Here is a 22999-nt window from a genome sequence, read left to right on the forward strand (position 1 = left end):
AAAAAGAAACTGTAGGTAGCCAGGATTCACCTATCATAAAAAGAAAACTACCCAGCATCCCAAAGTCTTTATGGGACTGTGGAATATTGAGAATATGACTCCTTATTCTTCCAAACAAATTTTACATATTTTAGAGCCATCTATGAATTCATCCACCAGCTGCTATTCGTTGTTTGTATTTTTCTCTCATTCATAGTGTGTTGAGTTTCCCACTTTAACAGATGCACTCATTTGAACAGTCACTATTTTAAACATTTTATTCTCCATCATCATAAACCTCCATTAGCTGATATGGGATGGAATACTATCTAGTACAGAGAGAAGCAGAAAGAAAATACAGCATCTAGTTCAAAGTGATAGAATCATCCAAAACTGGGCAACATAAGCATCAAACAAAACAATTCTGCCATGCCTCATTAAATACTACTTTTAGTACATTGTTGACTCACTCAGACAAAAATTTGTTCAAGGGCAACTAAGGTAACAGGATACTCATGTGAAACTGGCTAAGCAATTCCTCTGTATAAAATTGAAGTAAAATGGGAGAAGATGTAAGAAAAGTACCCACCACTGAGCTAAGAGACTCAAGAATAGAACGTATTCTTATCTACACTCACATTATCATCAACTACTTATATAAAACTCAGGACAGGAATATAAACCCAACTAAGAATGGTGAGAGAACAGCACAGAAACAAGTGTCTTGTGTAGAAAACAGACCTACAATGTCTGGTAACAATAGAGATTCCCTGAAGGAGAAATGAAAACTTGGGTTTCTCTACACAAAATGAGGCCTTATTTTGTAATCTAGTTGTTACCCTGGGCATATTGAGAAAAACGACATTTCAACAACATATTCACAAGAAGGTATAAATAACAATACAATGTCTTTCTGTATAAGAGAATTTAGAGCTATAGTGATAATGAGAATGGATACTCCAATAACAGAGAAGTACCTTTTTAGAGTTACAGTCATAACTTTTTGTAAGACTATCCCCCCCCATGCCACCATTGCATGGAGCAGTAGCACTAGATGATGTCTTCTGCAACCATGGTGTCAAATATCTGGTAACATATTTGATGCTCCATTCCGCTTGTGACATTGTAGGACTTGATGAGGCACTCCATCCATGGGTATGCATCTACAGACCAAGAGAGCATGCCATTCAGCCATTAAACTGAGCATAAAACTAGTAATGTTGATAAATTAGAATTTTTTCCAAACCTCAGATGTGAGTAAAAGTTTATAAAACATTTGGCAGTGTTTCGCTCCTTTTCTTGCGCTGACTGCTTAGGGGCCTCCTCTGTTTTTTCCTTGACTAATTAGATAGAGGTGGGACCTGAACTTGAGATCAAGTAATTTTAAGCCCTACCTGTGACCTGCCTATCTGGCAGCAATAATGCCAACCATCATGTTTGGCAAGGAGCAGGGAATGCTCATTTCTAACATCAACAGAAGGCCCTAGTAGGTCTACAAGGCAACTGTTACAGCAATCAACATTGGCCATATATCTGTGTATTTGAAAAGATACCAGGCCCAGAACCTTTTAGTTTTAGAAATCTATGTATACTAAGTGCAATATGCAAGACAAATTAAAATTGAAAACAAATATATGTATCTCAATTAAGCTTTGCTCCAGAAAAAAAAAAAAATTCCCATCTCTTTGGAACTGATGTTACACTGTAGAGACCTATTGTGGAGGAAGAAATGCTAATCAGAAGCAACCTCTAACAGTCCCATTAGTAACAGTGAAGGAGGTAGAGGGGAGATTTGTCACTGTGAACAATTACTAGAACAACTGAACGTCTTAACATAATTCACTTCTCCAGATTCTAACAGAAAAGAAACGCTGGCACAGAAGGACTTAGTGGAAGTGGCTACAATGTCTACACTTTTTGCCAGGGCAAGAGGCAGTGGATGAAGCAGTGTTTGTGCAAAATGGCTAAAGTTCATAAACTTCGCAAAATAAATATAGGAAACTTTGAAGCTCATTAGTACCAGATGAAATCCACTGAGTCAAACATGATTAAGGCAGTTTATTTGAGGACATATTTCTATTAAATAGTGGATCAATTTGGCATACTTGCAGCCTCAATGTTTCTATGTTGTATGTGCAAACTCAGAGTAAAATATGTTGTGATCAAAACTGCTATGCTTTAAATATATTTCAAAATATAGTAAACCTTGTTACTCATATTTATTTTATTTCTGCTGCTATCTCATCAAGACATTGATAGATATTGTTCACACTTAGTAATTCCCAAGGACTCAGTTGGCTTTCTTCCACCCACAGTGTATGGATTAGATACACACTAGGTGCATTGTCAAGGAAGAGGAAGAAGCACCTTTGAAATACTGCCTACCTATTTTTATTCCTGGAGGACAAATGACATTCATAATCCTTTCCAGATTTCTCTGAAGGTCATCATCAGTGAGGACTTCTGATGCTGGGATCTGGAAAAACTTCTCCTTAAAATGATGACAACAAAGGGATATTCATTAACTGAGAAGCGTCCATGCACAGAATTTCAGCAACTAATTTGCTAAAATGACCTATATAGACATCTCTCTGTTAAGGTTGTAGAATTCATAAACTGGAATACTGGTCTAAGCTAAAGCCAATCCTCTTCTTTAATTTTTACCACTTCTCCGCCTCCCGTCTCTAATTAATGATTTTATTCGTTTACATTTCAAATGATGTCCCTTCCTGGTTATTCCTCCAAAATCCCTCTCTATCCTATGCCCCTCCTCTTCCATCCCCTTTGCCTCTATGAGGGTACTCCCCAACACACCCACTCCCACCTCTCCACTCTAGTATCTCCCTATGCCAGGGCAGCAAATCTCCACAGGACTAAGGGCCTCCTCTCCTATTGATGTCAGATAAGGCCATCCTCTGCTACATATGTATCTGGAGCCATGAATCCCTCCATGTATACTCTTTGGTTGCTTGCTTAGTCTCTGGGAGCTCTGTGTGGTCCAGTTAGTTGACCTTGTTCTTTCTATGGGGTTGCAACCCACTTCGGCTTCTTCACTTCTTCCCCTAGCTCTTCCATTGGGGTCCCCTGGCTCAGTCTGGTGGTTGGCTGTGAATGTCTGCATCTGTGTTGGCCAGGTACTGGTAGAACCTCTCAGGGAATAGCCATACCAGGCTATGTCAGCAAGTGCTTCTTGGCATCAGCAATAGTGTGGGCATTTGGTGTCTAGAGATGGAATGGATCCCAAGATGGAGAGGTCTCTGGATGGCCTTTCCTTCATTCTCTGTTCCATTTTTTTGTCCCTGTCTTTCATTCAGACAGGAAAATTTCTGGATTAAAAATTTTGAGATGGGTGGGTGGTTCCATCCCTCAACTGGAGGCCATGCCTATCTATTGGAGGTGGTCTCTACAGGTTATCTCTCACCATTGTTGTGTACTTTGGCTAAAGTCATCCTTGTTGGGTCCTGGGAGCCTCTTGATTCCAGGGACATAGGAACCCCCACCCAGCCAGTGGCACAGGTTCCTTTCTGAGCCTATGCCCTGAGGAGACCTTAGGCACTGGCTCTGCACCCACTCCTACAACACCCAGAGGGAGCTCTACTCCCAGGTGCTCTGAAATCCCGAGGATTACAGGGAAGGCCACAACATCTGTCCCAACACCTGGAGTAACTGGGTCCTCCAGGATCCAGGGACACAGGAATCCCTCACACAGCCAGTGGCAAGGGTTCATTTCGGTTAGAAACTGCACCTAGAATAGATCTGAAGCGCTGGCTCTGCACGTACCCTTAGAACACCCAGAGAGAGGCCGACACCCAGATGCTCTGAAACACCCAGGATCACAGGATCACAGAGAAACCACGACTCCCAGGAGGTCAGGCACACCCAGGAGAACTGGAACCCTGACACACTCAAGATCACAGCTGATGTCACAACAACATCTTTCCTAACACCCAGCATAACTCGGACCCACATAGGAACCAGGGAAACAAAATACCCTGACCAGCCAGAGGAAAGGGTTCCTTCCAGCTTGCACCTGTGCTCTGAGCAACCTCAGGGCTCTGTCTCCCCACTCACCCCTGTAACACCCAGAAAAAGCTTGATTACCAGGAGCTCTGACACAACAGAATCTCAGGAGCTTGGTCACACTAGGATTTCAGGATCCCAAAGACAGTCTGACTCCCAGGAGCTCTGACACACCCAGGATCTAAGGATTTCAGGATCACAGAATGAAATGATTATAGAGAAAGCTTGACTCTGAGGAGTTCAGACAGAATGAAGATCACAGGAGAGACAGGCTCCAGTCAGACACAAAGGGCAGGTAGCACTAGAGATAACCAGATGGCTAGAGGCAAGCACAAGAACATAAGCAACAGAACCTAAGGTTAATTGGCATCATCAGAACCCAGTTCTCACACAACTGCAAGTCCTGCATACCCCATCACACCAGAAAAGTAATATTTGAATTTCAAATCACATCTCATGATTATGATAGAGGACTTTAAGAAGGACATAAATAATTCCCCTAAAGAAATACAGGAGAATACAGGTAAACGGGTAGAATCTTTTAAAGAGGAAACACAAAAATACGTTAAAGAATTACAGGAAAACACAAACAAAAGGTGAAGGAATTGAACAAAACCATCCAGAATCTAAAAATGGAAGTAGAAACAATAAAGAAATCACAAAGGGAGACAACCCTGTAGATAGAAAACCTAGGAAAGAGATCAGGAGTCATACATGCAAGCATCACCAACAGAATAAAAGAGATAGAAGAGAGAATCTCAGGTGCAGAAGATACCATAGAAAACATTGACACGACAGTAAGAGTGTGCCCTTCCCTGGCCTTGAGCAGGCCTGAGAGACCTTGTTTACCACAACAGACCAAGTGATAAGGACCTAGGTGGAGTTATCCACCTCGGCTGCACGGAACTTGAAAGAAGAACTGCCCCTGGGCTTGCCTTGAGACATCTCTGGCCATGACCCTGACCAAGAACGGATTATCCCACCCATCTCTCCTGGCTGAAACTAGGAAGAGTTTGAGTAGGGTCTTTCCCTTTAAATTGAGAGCTGAACATTAAAGCATCGAGCCTTGATCAGAGAACTTTGTCTTGGCTTCATCTTCTCTCACTCTCTGTCCCCCTTTTGTTCCCAGACCTCTTTTCAGGTGAACTCGTTCGACTTGTGGCCGCTGACCAGCTACATAAGAGAAAATGCAAAATGCAAAAAGCTCCTAACCCAAAATATCCAGGAAATCCAGGACACAATGACAAGATCAAACTTAAGAATAACAGGTATAGAAGAGAGTGAAGATTCCCAAATTAAGGGCCAGTAAATATCTTCAACAAAATTATAGAAGAAAAATTCCCTAGCCTGAAGAAAGAGATGCCCATGAACAAACAAGAAGCCTAGAGAACTCAAAGTAGACTGGATCATAAAAGAAATTCCTCATGTCACATAATAATCAAAACAGCAAATGCACAAAACAAAGAAACAATATTAAAAACAGTAAGAGAAGAAGGTCATGTAACATATAAAACAGACTTATCAGAATTACACCAGACTTCTCACCAGAGACTATAAAACCCTGGGCAGATGTTATACAAATCCAAAGGGAACACAAATGCCAGCCCAGGCTACTATACTCAGCAAAAATCTCAATTAACATAGATGGAGAAACCAAGATACTCTATGACTAAAACAGATTTACACAGTATCTTTCCACAAATCCAGCCCTACAAAGGATAATAGATGGAAAATAACAAAAGGAGGGAAACAACATCTTAGAAAATGCAAGAAAGTATCCTTCTTTAAACAAACCCAAAAGAAGATAGCCACACAAACATAATTCCACCTCTAACAACAAAAATAACAGGAAGCAACAATCCTTGATTTGTAGTCTCTTAACATCACTGGACTCAGTTCCTCAATAGAAAGACACAGATTAACACACTGGATATATAAACAGGACTCAGCAGTTTGCTCCATACAGAAAATGCACCTCAGTAACAAACATAGACACTACTTAAAAGAAAAAGGTTGGAAAACAGTTTTCCAAGCAAATGGTCCCAAGTAGCAGGCTGGAATAGCCATTTTAATATTGAATAAAATAGACTTTCAACCAAAAGATAACAAAAAAGATATGGAAGGACACTTCATTATCATCAAAGGAAAAATCTACCAAGATGAACTCTCGATTCTGAACATCTATGCTCCAAATAAAAGGATACCCACATTCATAAAAGAAACTTTAATAAAGCTCAAAGCACACATTACATCTCACACAATAACAGTGGGAGACTTCTATACCCCACTCTCATCAATGGACAGATCATGGAAACAGAATCTAAACAGAGATGCAGTGAAACTAACAGAAGTTATGAACCAAATGAATTTAACAGGTATCTATATAATATTTCACTCTAAAACAAAATATACCTTCTCAGCACCTCATGGTACCTTCTACAAAATTGGTCATATAATTGGTCACAAATCAGGCCTCAAAAGATACAAGAAGACTGGAATAATCACATGTATCCTATCAGATCACCATAGACTAACGGCTGTTCTTCAATAACAACAAAAACAACAGAAAGCCCACATACACACATGGAAGCTGAACATCTCTCTGTTTTTTTGTTTTTTGTTTTTCTTTTTTGAGACAGGGTTTCTCTGTGTAGGGGGGGGAACACATGATCATCATTGGATGCTGAGAAAGTATTTGTCAAAATTCTACATCCAATCATGGAAAGATCTTGGAAAGATCAGAAACTCAAGGCCCATATCTAAACATAGTAAAAGCAATATACAGCAAACCAGTAGCCAACATCAAACTAAATGGAGAGAAACTTAAAGAAATCCCACTAAGATCAGGGACTAGACAAGGCTGCCCACTCTCTATTTATTCAATATAGTACACAAATTCCTAGCCATAGCAATTAGACAACAACAGGAGGTCAAAGGGATACAAATTGGAAAGGAAGATGTTAAAATATCACTATTTGCAGATGACCCCAAAACTTCCACCAGAGAACTCCTAAATCTGATAAACACTTCAGCAAAGTGGCTAGATATAAAATTCACTCAAAAAAATCCTTAACCTTCCTCTACTCAAAAGATAAACAGACTGAAAAAGATATTAGGGAAATGACACCCTTCACAATAGTCACAAATAATATAAAATACCTTGGTGTGAATCTAATCAAGCAAGTGAAAGATCTGCATGACAAGAACTTTTAAGTCTCTGAAGAAAGAAATCGAAGAAAATCTCAGGAGATAGAAAGATCACCCATGCTCATGGATTGGCAGAACTGAAGCAATCTAAGATTCAATGCAATCCCCATCAAAATTCAACCTCAATTCTTCATAGAGTTAGAAAGAACAATTCTCAAATTCATTTGGAAAAACAAAAAACCCGGGATAGCAAAAACTATTCTCAATCATAAAAAAAAAAAAAACCTCAGGGGGAATCACTATCCCTGACCTCAAGCTGTATTACAGAGTACTAGTAATAAAAATTGCATGGTATTGAGTACAGGCAGAGACAGGCAGGTAGATCAATGGAATACAATTGAAGACCCAAAAACTAATTCACACATCTATGGTCACTTAATCTTTGACTAAGGAGCTAAAACCATCCAGTGGAAAAAACAAAGCATTTTCAAAAAACGGTGCTGGTTCAACTGGAGGTCAGCATGTAGAAAAATACAAACTGATCCATTTTTATCTCCTTGTAAAAAGCTCAAGTTCAAGTGGATCAAGGACCTCCACATGAATCCAGATACAAGGAAATTAATAGAAAACAAGGTGGAGAAGAGACTCGAACACTTGGACACATGGGAAATTTCCCTGAACAGAACGCCAATGGCTTATGCTCTAAGATCAACAATAGACAAATGGGACTTCATAAAATTGTAATGCTTCTGTAAGGTAAAGGACAGTGTCAATAGGACAAAATGGTAACCAACAGATTGGGAAAAGATCATTATGTTTCCTGCATCCAATAGAGGGCTAATATCCAATATATACAAATAACTCAAGAAGTTAAGAGTCCAAAGAATCAAATAACCCTATTAAAAATGGGGTACAGAGCTAAACAAAGAATTCTCAACTGAGGAAACTTGAATGGCTCAGAAGCACCTAAAGAAATGTTCAACATCCTTAGTCATCAGGGAAATGCAAATCAAAACAACCTAGAGATTTCTTCTTATGCCATTCAGTATAGCTAAGGTCAAAAACCTCAGGTGACAGCAGATGCTGGTGAGAATGTGGAGAAAGAGAAAGACTCCTCTATTGTTGGTGGTATTACAAGCTGGTACAACCACTCTGGAAAACTGTCTTCCACAGAAAATTGGACATAGTATTACTTGAGGACTGAGCTATACCACTCCTGGGCATATACCCAAAAGATGCTCCAACATATAACAAGGACACATGCTCCACTAGTTCATAGCAGCCTTATTTATAATAGCCAGAAGCTGGAAAGAACCCAGGTGTCCTTCAACAGAGGAACGGATACAGAAAATGTGGTACATTTACACAGTGCAGTACTACTCAGCTGTTGAAAACAATAACTTCATGAAATTCTTTGGCAAATGGATGAAACTAGAAAATATCATTCTGAGTGAGGTAACCCAATCACAAAACAAAAGACATAGTATGCACTTACTGATAAGTGGATATTAGCCCCAAAGCTTGGAATACCCAAGATACAACTCACAGACCATATGAAGCTCAAGAAGAAGGAAGACTAAAGTGTAGATGATTTGGTCCTTCATAGAAGGGTGTACTGCCTGGTTTTGTGTGTCAACTTGACACAGGCTTTATCAGGCTTTGTGTGACAGGAGTTATCACAAAGAAAGAAAGATCCCTTGAAGAAATGCCTCCACAAGATCCAGCTCTAAGGCATTTTCTCAATTAGTGATCAAGGGTGGGAGGGCCCATTGTGAGTGGTGCCATCCCTGGGCTAGTAGTCTTGGGTTCTATAAGAAAGCAAGCTGAGCAAGCCAGGGAAAGTAAGCCAGTAAATAACATTCCTCCATGGCCACTGCATCAGCTCCTGCTTCCTGACCTGCTTGAGTACCAGTCCTGACTTCTTTTGATGATGAACAGCAATATGGAATATTTAAGCTGAATAAACCTTTTCCTCCCCAACTTGCTTCTTGGTCATGATGTTTTATCCAGGAATAGAAGCCCTGACTAAGACAAAGGGGGAACACAACACTAGAGAGAGAAAATATTGAGACAAAGTGTGGACCAGAGACTTAAGGAAAAGCCATCCAGAGCCTGCCCAACCTGGGTATCCATCCCATATACAGTCGCCAAACCCAGACACTATAGTGGATGCCAAGAAGTGCTTGCTGACAGGAGCCTGAGAGGCTCTGCCACAGCCTGACAAATACAGAGCTGGATGCTTGCAGCCAAGTATTGGACTGAGCATGGGGTCCTTAGAGAAAGGACTGAAGGATCTGATGGAGTTTGCAACCCCATAGGAAGAACAACAATATCAACCAAGCAGACCCCCAGAGCTCCCAGGGACTAAACAGCCAACCAAAGAATATACATGGAGGAAACCATGGCTCTAGTTGCATATGTACCAAAGGATGGCCATGTCAGGTCTCAAAGAGAGGAGAAGCCCTTGGTACTATGAAGGCTAGATGCCCCAGTGTAGGGGAATGCCAGGGCGGGAAGACTGGAGTGGGGGAACACCCTCATAGAAGCAAGGGGAAGAAGGATGAAATGGAGGGTTTTGGGAGGGAGGGGGAACCAGGAAAGGGATATGTAAATACAGAAAGTATCCAATAAAAATTTAATTTATAATAGAAAAATCAAAAGCTGTAGACAAAAATATAAGTTTAGATTTATGTGATATATGTCACTCTTACATTTTAAGTTATTTTAAGTCCTTATAAAAAGAACAAAATAAATATAAACCAACTTTTAGGCTTAAAAAGTCTGGATAGGTTTCAATGAAGTAAAGCAAAGATGAATATTAAAGATAATGTAAATTTCAGTTAATTTTTTTTTGTTTTTTGTTGTTGTTTTTTTTTTTTTTTTTTTTTGTGTTTTTTTTTTTTTTAGCCAGATCTGTTACTTACAGAATCCTTGAGGTAGACATTTAATACTCCAGTTCCATCATCAAAAGTGAAAGTCATAACAAACACATACTGTAGAGGTACAATGCCCAGAACTAGTGAGGGGAAAAAAGCACATTATTCCAGGTTGCTAGACTTTCTATTAGGTAAAAGCAAAAGTGGTTTATTACAGTGCATAGGAGTAGATAATGTTTACTGAGAGTATTTATAAGAAATGAAAGCTTTCTTCTCCAGGATCAATTTATGAAAGCTGTCAAATAACAAAATCACTCTGGAATACTCCACCATATTTATGCAGGAGAGGTCTCATGACATAAGGAATTGTATCCTAATACTTGGTAGAAACTACAAGAAATGATTAATACAATGTAACTCATTGCAAGTTACTTATATAAAAAAATAAAATGAAAATCATAGAATATTATTGAAAGCAATACAAAGTTTACTACTGTTAAGTTTATCCCCCTTCATATTATGAGTAAAGTATTCCTTATTACTATCATCATCATCAACAACAACAACAGAGATATAATCTGATTGAAAGAAAAACCACAACAAAATCTGGGGTTCCATAATTTGCTAGGATAAGGAAAATGAAGTTGGAGATAACAAACATATGGGAATTTGCAGTTAAGGCAAACACCTTTTTTCAGGAGTTGAAAATATTGCATGGATGTATGGAACATTTTATTCCCTTCTGTATACATATCCCACATTCCACTAGGAAGATTAATTAAGGAGGCAAGTCAAAACAATATGTTGGAGCACAGAAACAATTGTAATATGCAAAAGCAGAAAGACAGGAATGTAGTTTCAGAAGGTCTCAAGAGTTATACTGGAGCAACCCTAAGGAGGCACACATTCAAAAAAAAAAATGGAGTACATAAAAAGGAATTGCCCATCTCAACAGAAGAAGCTCATGCAAAGCAACATGGGGTCCTACTTGCCCAAAGTGTGATACAGTTGTACGATAAAACAAAAAATAGCACAAGAATCACACATATACATGTTTAGAAAACAAAAATTCAGTCTAGAGAAAATAAGCTGAGGGCTAGAGAGATGGCTCAGTGGTTAAGAGCACTGACTGCACTTCCAGAGGCCTGAGTTCAAATCCCAGCAGCCACATGGTGGCTCACAACCATCTGTAATGAGGTCTGATGCCCTCTTCTGGTGTGTGTGAAGACAGCTACAGTGTATTCATATATAATAAATAAATAAATCTTTAAAAAAAAAGAAAATAAGCTGAATATACAGTTTCATGAAAATAAGAATTCTCAATGTACTTTGAGTTGTTCAAACTAAACCTACAGCTGTCAATGGCTATGAAGGGCAAACTCTGAGAAAAACGTTGGCAAAATAGGCACTTACTGGGGAGACAAAAACAAAATTCATAAATGTGGGAAAGTAACAAAAATGGTAGAGTTCTTGGCTTGAAAAGATAGCCTCAATAGAGGAACAATATTGTGAGATCTACAGAGTGTTTGTTCTTGTGGAAAAGAAAATGGATATCAAATATAATATATAATTCTAGTAGACAGAACACTACTAGTAGACCCACACTAGTAGGAAGATCTAGCTTCACAATTAAGGATAATCTAAAAGTTAAGAGGAAAAGCTTTAAGTACATGCCTTAGAATGTATACTTCTCCTGGAAGCTAAAAACAAAGGCTAAGTAACTAATTGTGTGTACGACAGAAACTCCTTTGTGCTAGCTAAAGACTTGGAGGGCAGTAACAGCTGTCTCTACATCTGTTCTATCATTTAGTATGGATCATAAAGATTTTCTCAGGATCTGGATTTGTGAACAATAATTAAATGGAAACAAGTAGTCAAGTATTGAAATATAATTATAACTACAATGCATGGAAATGATAGCAAACATTTTAAATATTCAGTCCTTATTTTTTATTACAATTGTTGCAAATAGGTATCAGTTAAGAAAAGCTAAGCAAGTTTTGCCATAAGTATTCAGAAATATTGAAATACATATCAATGAGGTAAGAGAATTAAAATTTTAGGATACTAAAAATCTAGCTTACCTTCTGCCACAGAGGAAGGAATCCATAGTCTTTTATTAGGAATGGTACTTAGGTTTTTTATGGGCTTCAAGTTTGAGCACTGTTTACATCTGAAAGGAATAAGAAAAAAATGGTATTTAAATGCAACAAAATTCAGTTAGTTATTACATCTTATTCAAATATAGACAGTTTTAGAAAGTCAGCTATCAAACAGAAGGCACATCACTGTTACACTGTAATGTGCTTGTTTCAAAAGAATTATGATTAATTTACTACATAAAAGCGATAAAAGATATAATGCGTGTGGTAGTTCATGAGAATGGCCCTCATAGGCTCATATATTTGAATGTTTGTTCTCCATTTGATAAAACTATTTAGGAATGCTTAAGAGGTGTGGCCTTGTTGGCAGAGATATGTCACTGGGGGTAAGTTTTAAACTTTATTTGCCTCTTTCTACAAGACAAAGATAGAGCCTCGAAGCTACTGTTCCAGTGCTACGTCAGGCTATTTTGTACCTTGATTCCTGTCATAGTGACTGTGGACTACCACTCTGAATCTACAAGCAAGCCAGCAATTAAATGCTTTCTTTTCTAAGTTGCTTTGGTCATATCTCCTTATGACCAGAACAGAAACTTAAAAAAGAAAAAAAAATGAGCTTCAGGATAAATAACTCAAAGTTGAGAGCCAGAACTGGACTGCTTGTCCAAATCATTAGATAAGTTGACTATTAATTTTCTTATCTGTTAAAACAGAAAAGAAACAGAAGAGAAGTTGGAGGAACTCTGAAACAATATCTAATGGTTACAGTTTAAAAAAAAAAACTAGTCAATGAGAAAAAATTATTCTTCTGAATGAACTGTGAGTACAAGGAAGATTTCCAGTAAAATAATATTTTGAGTGACCACATATTCAGAAGCATCATGCCTGGAAGTCAGTTACTGTCTGAAATGTAAGGACATTTGAAACAAGAACATCCCTAAAACTGGATGTTATTGATTAAAACTTGTCCCCCTGATACATCAATACATTTAAGCATGAGTAAATATATCCTTATTATGCATTATCTAATGTGCATGTGATGTAGGGAAAAATATATTTGAATAAAAGTTAGTACTCAAGAGTTCCTGTAATTTATGAACTGGGAAAAGCAGGGGTGACTACTGTCCAGTTTATCACTTAATCATCAAATATATAGGTATTTCTTCACTAACAGCAGTAATGATAATGTTATAAACTGATAGACCAAGTTCTTATATAACCTTTGGTGTCCTGATTTAGACTTAGGTACTCTATAGTAGGAAGATAGGAAAAGAAGAGAGAGAAAAAAAACAAGAAAAGATTATATAAAAAGCAAAACCTTGATAAATGGACTTATTCAAAGGAGAACACAAAACAATGGGTTTAGACATTTCAATTACGTGGTCTATAAACCTTGCAGGCCATTTAAAGATATAATACATGCTCATAGAAATTAGCTAGAAACATTTGTTTTTATTTTATGGCTAAAGTTGTTCACCCATTCTATATAAAACAAAACCAAAGGCAAAGCGCACAATCGAGTAGCTATGATAAGAGAAATATTTGTTTGTTATTTGTTTTTGAGAATTTCAGGCAAATACTTGATTTTTTTATTGGTTAGAATAAAAGTGACTGAATGGACATTATTTACCTCTAATTGCCCACTTGGTCAGTTAAAGCTAAAAAAAAAAAAAACCAATCTCTATCAACACTACAATGATCTCTTATTGAACTAGGAAACTACTAAGGCACCCTCAATAAACCTTTCTCTAAATTCTTTACTAAATACTGATAATGTAATTATGACTTAAAATCACTAGCTGTACTTTAAAAATAGTTAATATAATTCAAAGTATTATTTTATTCATATGCAATAATACAAAAACATCACTTATTAAAGAAAGTTTACTATACCATATGTTCAACATTTTTAAATATTTAACATTTTATTGATTTTTTGTGGTTTTCATATCATGTACCCCAATCCCCAGCATCTCCTTGTCATACCTATCCTTGCAACCAACCCGCAAAAGAAAATTCTCATTGTGGAAGTTGTTGTGTGCCACACAGTATACCCTTTTGTTCACAATTCTTTACTTGCAAATGTTCACTGCAATGTGTCACTGCTCATTTGAAGCCTCTGGCTTTGCTACAATATTACTGGATCCTCACCAAGATTCTTCACAGATATGCAATTGTTGCCCTATGTCATACTGATTCTGCATTTTTGGATCTATAGGGCTGGCCCCTTCATGTGCTCCAGCATTTCATATATGGGGTAGATGTTGGTGTGGACCAAATCAAAGCCCTGATTTTAGCCATGGGTGGTGGTAGCTACGTTGCTCAGCTCACCAGCTCTCCAGTTCACCAAGGTGGGCTCTGCTGAGGTTTGATATTTTGCTGTGTATTGTAATGCTAAGTTTGGACCCCCAAGACATTATTGCTACAGAGATGAGAGAGTTCGCAGGTAGACCCAAGTGAGCTATACGACTTTGTCCCCAAGCTATTTCTGATTGGTGAATAAAGATGCTGATAGCCGATAGCTGGGCAGAAGACACATAGCCAGGTATAGGGTTGGAGAATTAAGGGGGAAAAAAGGTAAGGAGGAAGGAGAAGCCATCATGGGTTAGCTGAGTCATGAAAATATGGCCATGAGGACTGGCTAATTGGAGTTAAGAGCAGCCCAGATGTAATATAGTAAGTAATAACTCAGGGTTATCAATAGGTAAGTAGATTCGAATAGCATAACAGATAGACATCTGCCCAGCTCTAGTGCTGATTAAAGATTATTGTAAATATAAAGGTTGTGTGTGTGTATGTATGTTTTATCTGAGGAATTGAATGATCAAGGTGGGGTAAAAACCCTGGATCGGTTAAATTTTTCTACAACACAGTTCTCCATCACTTCCCTGGCTAGCTCACCCAATGGCAGAGCCAGCAAGGAGTAGAGCCAGCTCTCCAGCTTTCATGACCTTGCCCCACCCCCCTCACCCACTGTGCTGCCTAAGAAAGATGCTAGGCCCACTCTCAGTATTAGCTCTGTACTGCGTAGTCAGCAAGGGGCAGAGACAGCTTTCCTCCTCCCATGATCTCAGGCCAGCTCTTCCAGATGCCTCCCCTGTGGACCCTTATTATCTACAGACTAGAAAAGATCAAAACTCAAGATTCTCAAACCACAAAGAGCAGTCTGCTGAACCTATAAAAATTTGTACCGCAATCATAATAGCTTGAAGACTTTGTATAAGTAGGAACTGGCACAATTAAGTATCAACTGAGCATAGAATAGGGTAAGCAATAGCAGCTAAGCAATGGAGGGTAAGGAAAAGAGACACAGTTGAATTGCCCAGATACCCCAAAGGAACACACACCCATAGTGACACACTCTTCCTCGTATGAGGAATGGTGCTGCAAGATTTAGGAGCTCCAGGTCCTCAGGGCCAGACCTCACAGGGATCACACTGTGAAACATGCTTGACAATTTAGAGATTTCACAGATCCGTCCTCCTGTTAAAAAAGAAAAAAAAAGAAAGAAAGAAAGAAAGAAAGAAATTCTCAACCAGCAAACAGAGAATCAGAACAAGATACAGGATATATTGGAGTTACAAATTTCAAAGAAAATTTGAACTTTGCATGACAAAGAAAAATATAAAATTACATAATAATTAGATGCAAAAAGTACAGAAATAAATAGCACGATTCCAATCTCAGAGTTGTCATATTAATATGCCTTTTCATGGCTCCTTTCTCTGACTCAGGTATCTTCAGTTGAGAATTTTCATCCAAGTATTATGACTCAACAATGAAACCCAGAGGCTAACAGATTGACAGCTTCACATAAGCACTTGGCCAATGTAATAGATCCACTGAGTTGATTTTATTACAGACAAGAATTTAACAAAATATTGAAATAAAAAAATGTGAGTTTAATACATAATTTGAAAATGCAATTCAAATAGGTGTGTACGCTCATATATATTTGAATCTAGTATACTGTCTTGAGAAACTTAATTAACAGTACATTTACTTCATAAGTTGGAGGTGTACATAAGATGACAGTAATAGGAGAACATGTGCAAAATAATATTTAAAACACCCAATACCAAGTGTCTTACCTTCTATCAAAACTAGACATTCACTTGAGTGAGGAAGGATGCCATCATTTTTTACAAAATGCACAGCAACCTGCCGTCCTCCTTGGCCTTCTGTGCTCCAGACTTTTGAGTCATATAATGGTGTATCTTGCAGCTTGCAGTCTGGAGGTGTGACTGTAGCATCTTGCAAAATTTTATCCACATTTTCTTCATATGGAATTTCTTGCCTAAAATGATTGGTAACAAAATATCAGCAAACAATTTAGGTATATTTACAACAATTCCAATGTAATAAATTACTCAAAAAGAAAACTAGTTTAGTGGCTGAAGAGATGGCTCAGTGGTTATAAGCACTTGCTTCTCCTTCAGAGAGAACCGAGTTCATTTCCCAGAACCTACATGATGACTTAAAACCATTTGTAACTTTAGTTCTGAACTTTGTGAGCACCAGATAAACACATGGTACATATACATACATGTAGGCAAAACACTCACACAGAAACACAAATAACCTAGAATGAATTTAAACTCTATTTTATATGCAGATTAAACCAGCTAACCTTTCCCGAACTAAGGAGATAATTCATTTTCCAGATTTAATATATTTCATTCAAAAGGTGTTTAACATTTTATGCATAGGAAAATACATAACATAATCATAGAGATTCTGTGTGGATTCATACGTGCCATAGTACATGTGTAGAAAAGACAATCTCCTATAATGTTGGTCAGAAGGACTTCACACAGGTCATCAGACTTGGCAGCAGGTGTCTTTACCTGTTGATCCATCACTCTGGCCCATACCAAGTGTAGAGTCCAAGATGACCTACAGTTATTCTCAGTCCCAATCTGTTGTCCTTTACAAGTAGCCATGTCTTCAACCCAATTAATCTCACTATCACAGTAAAACTACTTTAAAGCATTATTAACATCATTTATTGATAACAGTTAGTAATGCACACTTGTCGGGAACCAACTCTTAGCCGAAAGTGGCTATCATCTTTACAGCCATCTCGAGCCATATACCCTGACAGAGACTTGCTTTCAAAAGCCCACAACAGCTGAGCACACTCTGATAAACATCTTGTTACACTGTTTAGTGCCCCCAGCTGCAAAGTGCACATGGTATCCATGGCTACAAGGCATGTGACGTAGTGCCTTCAGTTGAGCTTGTCTACGAGGGCAAGTCACGTGGTAAAGGGTATAAACACCCAGGATCTTTTTTTCAATAAAGAAAAAAAAAAGACACTTGACCAGACTCTGTCTTGTATCCATCTTTTGCATCTCTCGTTCCTCGGTCCCCAGTCTCTCTCTTGCTAGACCCTGACCTGTGGACCGGAGCAGCAGAACGGGCCATTACAAAGTAGCAGAACCGGCCATTCTAAATAAACGGGCCATTCCAAAGGAATGGGCCGTCACAAAGTAGTGCTCAATACTAGGCAGCAAGAACGAGAGACCCAGTGAGGGTCATTACTGGAATAAGGGTCGACTGAAAATTTAGAAGTGAAACAGAGGTGATTGCTCCAGAAAACTGCCATATGGAGACCAGTAGGTCATAGTAATGATAATGGGGCAAGAAATAAGTCAGCCTGAACTCAACTCTCTCTTTCTGTTCTGTTGCTTGTTGTTTATGTGTGTCAATTGTCTGCTTTTGTTTCGCTATTTAAATGCTGTCTTTCACGTCCAAAAGAAAGAGAAACACATAGTATCCAAAAAACTACCAAAGGTTGAAGTAATCAATTTGTCAGAGCCAGATTGTGCTGACCAAGAGGAAGAGGCAGCGAAATATTTTGACCCTGAATGGTCTTCTTCCTGAAGGCCCCCTCCCTGTGCTCCTCCACCTCCAGATGCTCCTGCTATGGAGATGGTGGTTGTAGATCACAGAAAGGAGTTCCAGGAAAAAATTTCTCTTCTTAACAAATTTCTCTTCTTAAACAACAAATAGAGTTAGAGGAAGAGTATCAGGACTTAGTTAATCAGCTACAAAAATTAAAGGCAGGGAAGAGGTCTCGAGAGGGCAAGGAAAATCCCCCAGGTCCTTGAGTTCCTCAACCTGGAGTCCAAACGCAGCCCTTGTCCTCTGGTTTTAGTTCAGCCACAGATCAGCCAGAAGATGGAGAGGTTAAGGTTTTCCTTGTATCAGAGACTAGAGACGCTCAAGGGGTTTTGTGGAGACATTACACAGGGTTTAATTTTTCAAATTATTAAAAAATTAAAAATTCACTGTCATGATACAGTGCCACTGCTCCCTTTACTCTTGCAATCTTAGAATCTGTTGCAGAGGAGTCGCTGACTTCTGATGATTGGGATACTCTAGTGAGAGCAGTTCTTAGCGGTGGTGACCATCTTATTTGGAAATCAGAGTATCATGAGAATTGTAAAGAGACAGCTAGGAGAAACATTCAGGCAGGCAATGGTTGGTCCTTTGATGCCTTAGTAGGAGAAGGACAATTTGCTTCTAATGATAACCAGATGCAATATGAACCAGGCTTATTTGCTCAAATTCAAAATGCAGCCATGAAGGCTTGGTGCAAACTCCCAGTAAAGGGAGACCCTGGTGCATCTTTGACCTCAGTCAGACAAGGGCCTGACAAACGATTTTCTGATTTTGTTCATCAATTAACAACAACAGCAAGGAAGATTTTTGGTAATGCAGAGGCAGATGTAGATTATGTGAAACAACTTGCATATGAAAATGCCAATCCTGCCTGACAAGCAGCCATTAGACCCTATAGGTAAAAGACAGACCTTACTGGGTATATCAGACTCTGTTCTGACATAGGGCCCTCCTACCAACAGGGCTTAGCTATGGCAGCTGCCATGCAAGGACAATCAGTAAGAGATTTTTGGGCAAGTAGAGACAAAAAGGCTTGTTTTAAATGTGGCAAGCCTGGACACTTTGCAGAAGACTGTAAGGCAGAAAATGAGTTAACACTGAGACAGCCTAGAAAACATCCTAGCCTATGCCCATGTTGCAAACATGGAAGGCATTGGGCTAGTGAATGTAGGTCCAAGACAGATGCACAAGGAAACACCCTTACCCATAATCAGGGAAACAGGAACAGGGGCCAGCCCCAGGCCCCTAACCAATACAAGCCAAAACAGGCTTATGGGGCAGTCAGTTTCATACCAGCAAACAACAATCCCTTTCAGAACTTAGTTAAGCAACACCAGGAAGCCCAGGACTGGACCTCAGTTCAGCCACCCGCCCAGAAATGAGACCATAGGCCTTACCCACTGGAGTGTTTGGACCACTCTATCCAAATGTGTTTGGCCTGATAGTGGGAAGAAGCAGTGCTATTATGCAGGGACTACAAATTTTTCTTGGAGTTATAGACAATGATTATCAAGGTGAGATTAAGGTAATGGCCAAGGCAATATAGTCACCATTCCTACAGGAAGGAGGATAGCTCAAATATTGTTACTTCCATTGATTCCTACTAATCACATATATAAGAGTCCTAAGAGAGGGGACCAAGGCTTTGGTTCCTCTGATGTATACTGGGTACAGCCTATTATTAAACAAAGACGTATGATGACAATATTGCTTGACAGGAAGGCATTCTGAGGCTTGGTTGATACAGGAGCTGATCTGACAATCATCAAAGCTATTGGCCCACCACCTGGCCTCTGATCCCAACCTTAACCAATTTAAGGGGTACTGGCCAAAGCCAAAATCCACAGCAAAGCTCTAAGGTGCTGACATGGAAAGATAAAGAAGGAAATACAGGGAATATACAACCCTATGTCATCCTGGGCCTTCCCATTAATGACTGATTAAACAAATAGACATAATAACAAATCCAGGGATAAGAAACCCCCTGAGAAGCAAATTTTTTTTACAAGAAACATGAAGATGCTTCACAATTGTCCTCAAACTGGAGCAGATCAACCAGTATACTTGACTTGGGAAATTCTCAGTATGGAAGAAGACATCACCACCCGAGCCTCCAGGGTGGCTCTATTAGACTCTTGGTTCCCTGATTTATGATTTAGTGGGGTACATTGTTTAAACCCAAGAAAGAACCCATTACCATAGTTACTATAGTTGTTTTTTTGGTTTGAGATTGATTGGGGCAGGGACAGGGATTTTCTTTCTTGTTTTGTTAAGATCAAAGCTATGATCAATTCTGTACTTATATAGGTTAGATTTAGAAAATAGTGTTACAGAATAGAAGAGGCTTATACTTTTTAGTCCTCCAACAGAGGGGGTTATGTGCTACCCTTAAAAAGAGTGTCGCTCTGAGGCAGAACGGTTTATATTCAGGCATTGTTAAATCTCTTGTCTGTCAGGTACTGATGGCTTTCATACAACAATAGATAGGCGCTATTCAAATGAAACCAATACAGGTCCATTATTACAGGCTGGAAGTAGGGGACTAAAACCTCTGTCATCAAGACTGACGAGGATTAACCCCTAACTTATGCGCTAAGCCAGACAGTCAATGACGGGTAAGAGAACACTTCAAGACCCTTGCCTCTAACTGGGAGGCCTCACCATCCTAAGACAGGAGTTCAACCAATGGCTGTTGAGTATCTGGAGACGGGAAAGGGAGGCTGGGGTCCTTCGTTCCAACCTAAGACAGGCACGGTTTCCATAAGTTTTTCTGGAGCAGCAGAACAGGCTATTACAAAGTAACAGGCCGTTACACACACTAGTCACATAAACTACCATACAAAAACACCATGGCTTAGAATTAAAAGGCTGAATTGTTTATCCTGATTCTGTCACCAAATGGCCTTGCAAGTTTAGGTAATCTCTTATACTTGCTAAGATAATTATTTGTCTAGAAGGAAATCATAGCATAGCTTTATTTTTGAAGAATAATATAATACTGTGGTATTAAATGAAAGATAATCTGGTATTGTTTTACAAATTATCTCAAATCTTCCTAACACTTTGAGTTTATGATCACATGGGTAGAAAACACATTCCTCAATGTATTGTCTGTTTCTTTTGCAATCTAGACCCTGTATTTTCTTTTTGTATATTAGGCCATGAAATCATAATGGAACATGCTTAGCAGCTCAAGGTCCTTCCATTAGTCCTGCTGAAGTGTACTTCTCTGGGTAGTGCAGGCTGGCACTTCAGCTGATCCCAGGTGAGCATCTCCTTGACTTCCACTTTCCTCTGAACATTCTCCTTCACCCACTTCAGGAATTTGTCTCAGCTGTTTGAGTGCTTAATGTGCTCAATTCCCACATTGATCATTTTGGTCGAAATCTTGACATTAATCTGCCTGTTTACAATGATGCCTTCCTATAGCAAGTTGAGTGACATCATAGACTCTTCCAGTTTTGCCATGGTAACATTTATGGGATATTCCTTTTTGAACAGTGCCCATGTCTACAATATCACTTTTCTTGTACATGTTCACACGTTTCCTAAAAGGTCTAGAGAGCACATAGTGAATGCCATTCCTCTTTCCCTTTGAGTCAGAGATTTTGTTGAGTTACTGGAAAATGCTTGCTGTGGCCCAGCTATCTTAGTTTTTATTAAAAGGATTTAATGATTAACTTTTGTCTCAATCACTGCAGTTTCAAATTTTGTGAGGCAAAAAAATACATAAATTGCCCAAGAGAGATATTATCAAACAACAAGCAAATACACAAATATGTAGATATACATGTGACAGCACAACACAGTAAAAGCCTGATGGATGCTATACCAATGTGGATGATTGTGTACTTCATGTAATTTCCAAAATGCGTTTCTGTATTTTGAAGGACTATGGCACATTGTATTGAAACAGAAATCAGGACTTAAAACTCTCTATGTAAACATGTTTGGAGACAAATATGTTAATAAGAATAAAAAAGTTCTATATATTTTTGTACTTACATAATAATTGGTATTTGTAATGAAAGCATTAAAGTTGTTAACCATGACAAGAACTTTTGACTGGTGTCTACCATTCCTACTAAACGTTAGATTTAAAGTCTGAAACTACCTATTTTTACTTATTATTACTTTTAGTATAAGTCCAAACTCAGTGATGTCACATTCAGGTGCCAGGCGACTTCTACATCATTGCCAAGGCAAACAAGATAACATGCCTACAATTCACTTGGCTACCTCACCTGTACCTGGGTCATTGTCCTTACAAATAGGCAGAACTTCCCTGACTGCACTCTCTTCTCTTCTTCCCCTCTCCCCCACCATCTTCTCCCACCTCTCTCTCACCCACCACCCTGAATAAACCCCCTCCCGTGGAACCGGCTGGTTTGCTATGGTCTGTTCTAAGCCGCTGCGAGGCTCGCCAAACTTCTACCATGTGAGCTGTGCTGCCCGCGTGGTGCCCTGCCTTGTGGGCTGGGTGGGAAGACAGGCATGCAGATCCCCCGGTTCCACCTTTCCTGATACTAGACTGCACAAGCTCTCATGCACACACTGGCATTTTAATCGGTAAGGAGTTTCTGGTTGGTGGGAAGGACCCTGGCGCCCGGTTAATGCCTGGCAAGTGCTTCCTGGACTAAGGGGTTGGCTTTTCAGGGCCCCAGTCCATATGACTGTCCTCTAGCCAATCTGCAACTTAGGACATTGGCCCCTTGGGTGATTTTTCCCTCTCAGAAATAGCTCCCCCCTCCCCCACAAGCTCTCAAAGCTGTCAGATGTCCTGGTACCAGGAGGCTACTTCCTGGCTGACTAGCTTCTGGTGGGCTAGCTTGGCCAAGGCCCTTAGATAGTCTCATGAAAACCTGATTATCTAAGCTGGGCCTGCTTCATTACCAGTTTTTCTTTCGGGACGCCTGCTGATAACTTGGTAACAACCATGATCACCCAATGGGTGCATTGTCTTCGTCC

At 39.2% G+C, this 22999-nt stretch overlaps 1 protein-coding gene across 1 annotated transcript in view; it reads right to left on the reverse strand.

Annotated features, from left to right (window-relative positions):
* Positions 1-239: 239 nt before the first annotated feature.
* The window catches only part of LOC114630185 (protection of telomeres protein 1-like), a 68151-nt gene continuing 45391 nt past the window's right edge, over positions 240-22999 (reverse strand). Inside the window, exons 12-17 of the mRNA XM_028778273.1 lie at positions 16216-16421; positions 15472-15607; positions 12107-12195; positions 10071-10162; positions 2365-2470; positions 240-1142 (exon numbers count right to left, since the gene is read on the reverse strand). Of these exons, the coding sequence (XP_028634106.1) occupies positions 1030-1142; positions 2365-2470; positions 10071-10162; positions 12107-12195; positions 15472-15607; positions 16216-16421 (742 nt within the window). The 3' untranslated portion in view covers positions 240-1029. The remainder of the gene's footprint in view (positions 1143-2364; positions 2471-10070; positions 10163-12106; positions 12196-15471; positions 15608-16215; positions 16422-22999) is intronic.

This window comes from Grammomys surdaster, unplaced genomic scaffold (assembly GCF_004785775.1).
Source record: "Grammomys surdaster isolate TR1022 unplaced genomic scaffold, NIH_TR_1.0 331, whole genome shotgun sequence".
Classification (NCBI taxonomy): Eukaryota; Metazoa; Chordata; class Mammalia; order Rodentia; family Muridae; genus Grammomys; species Grammomys surdaster.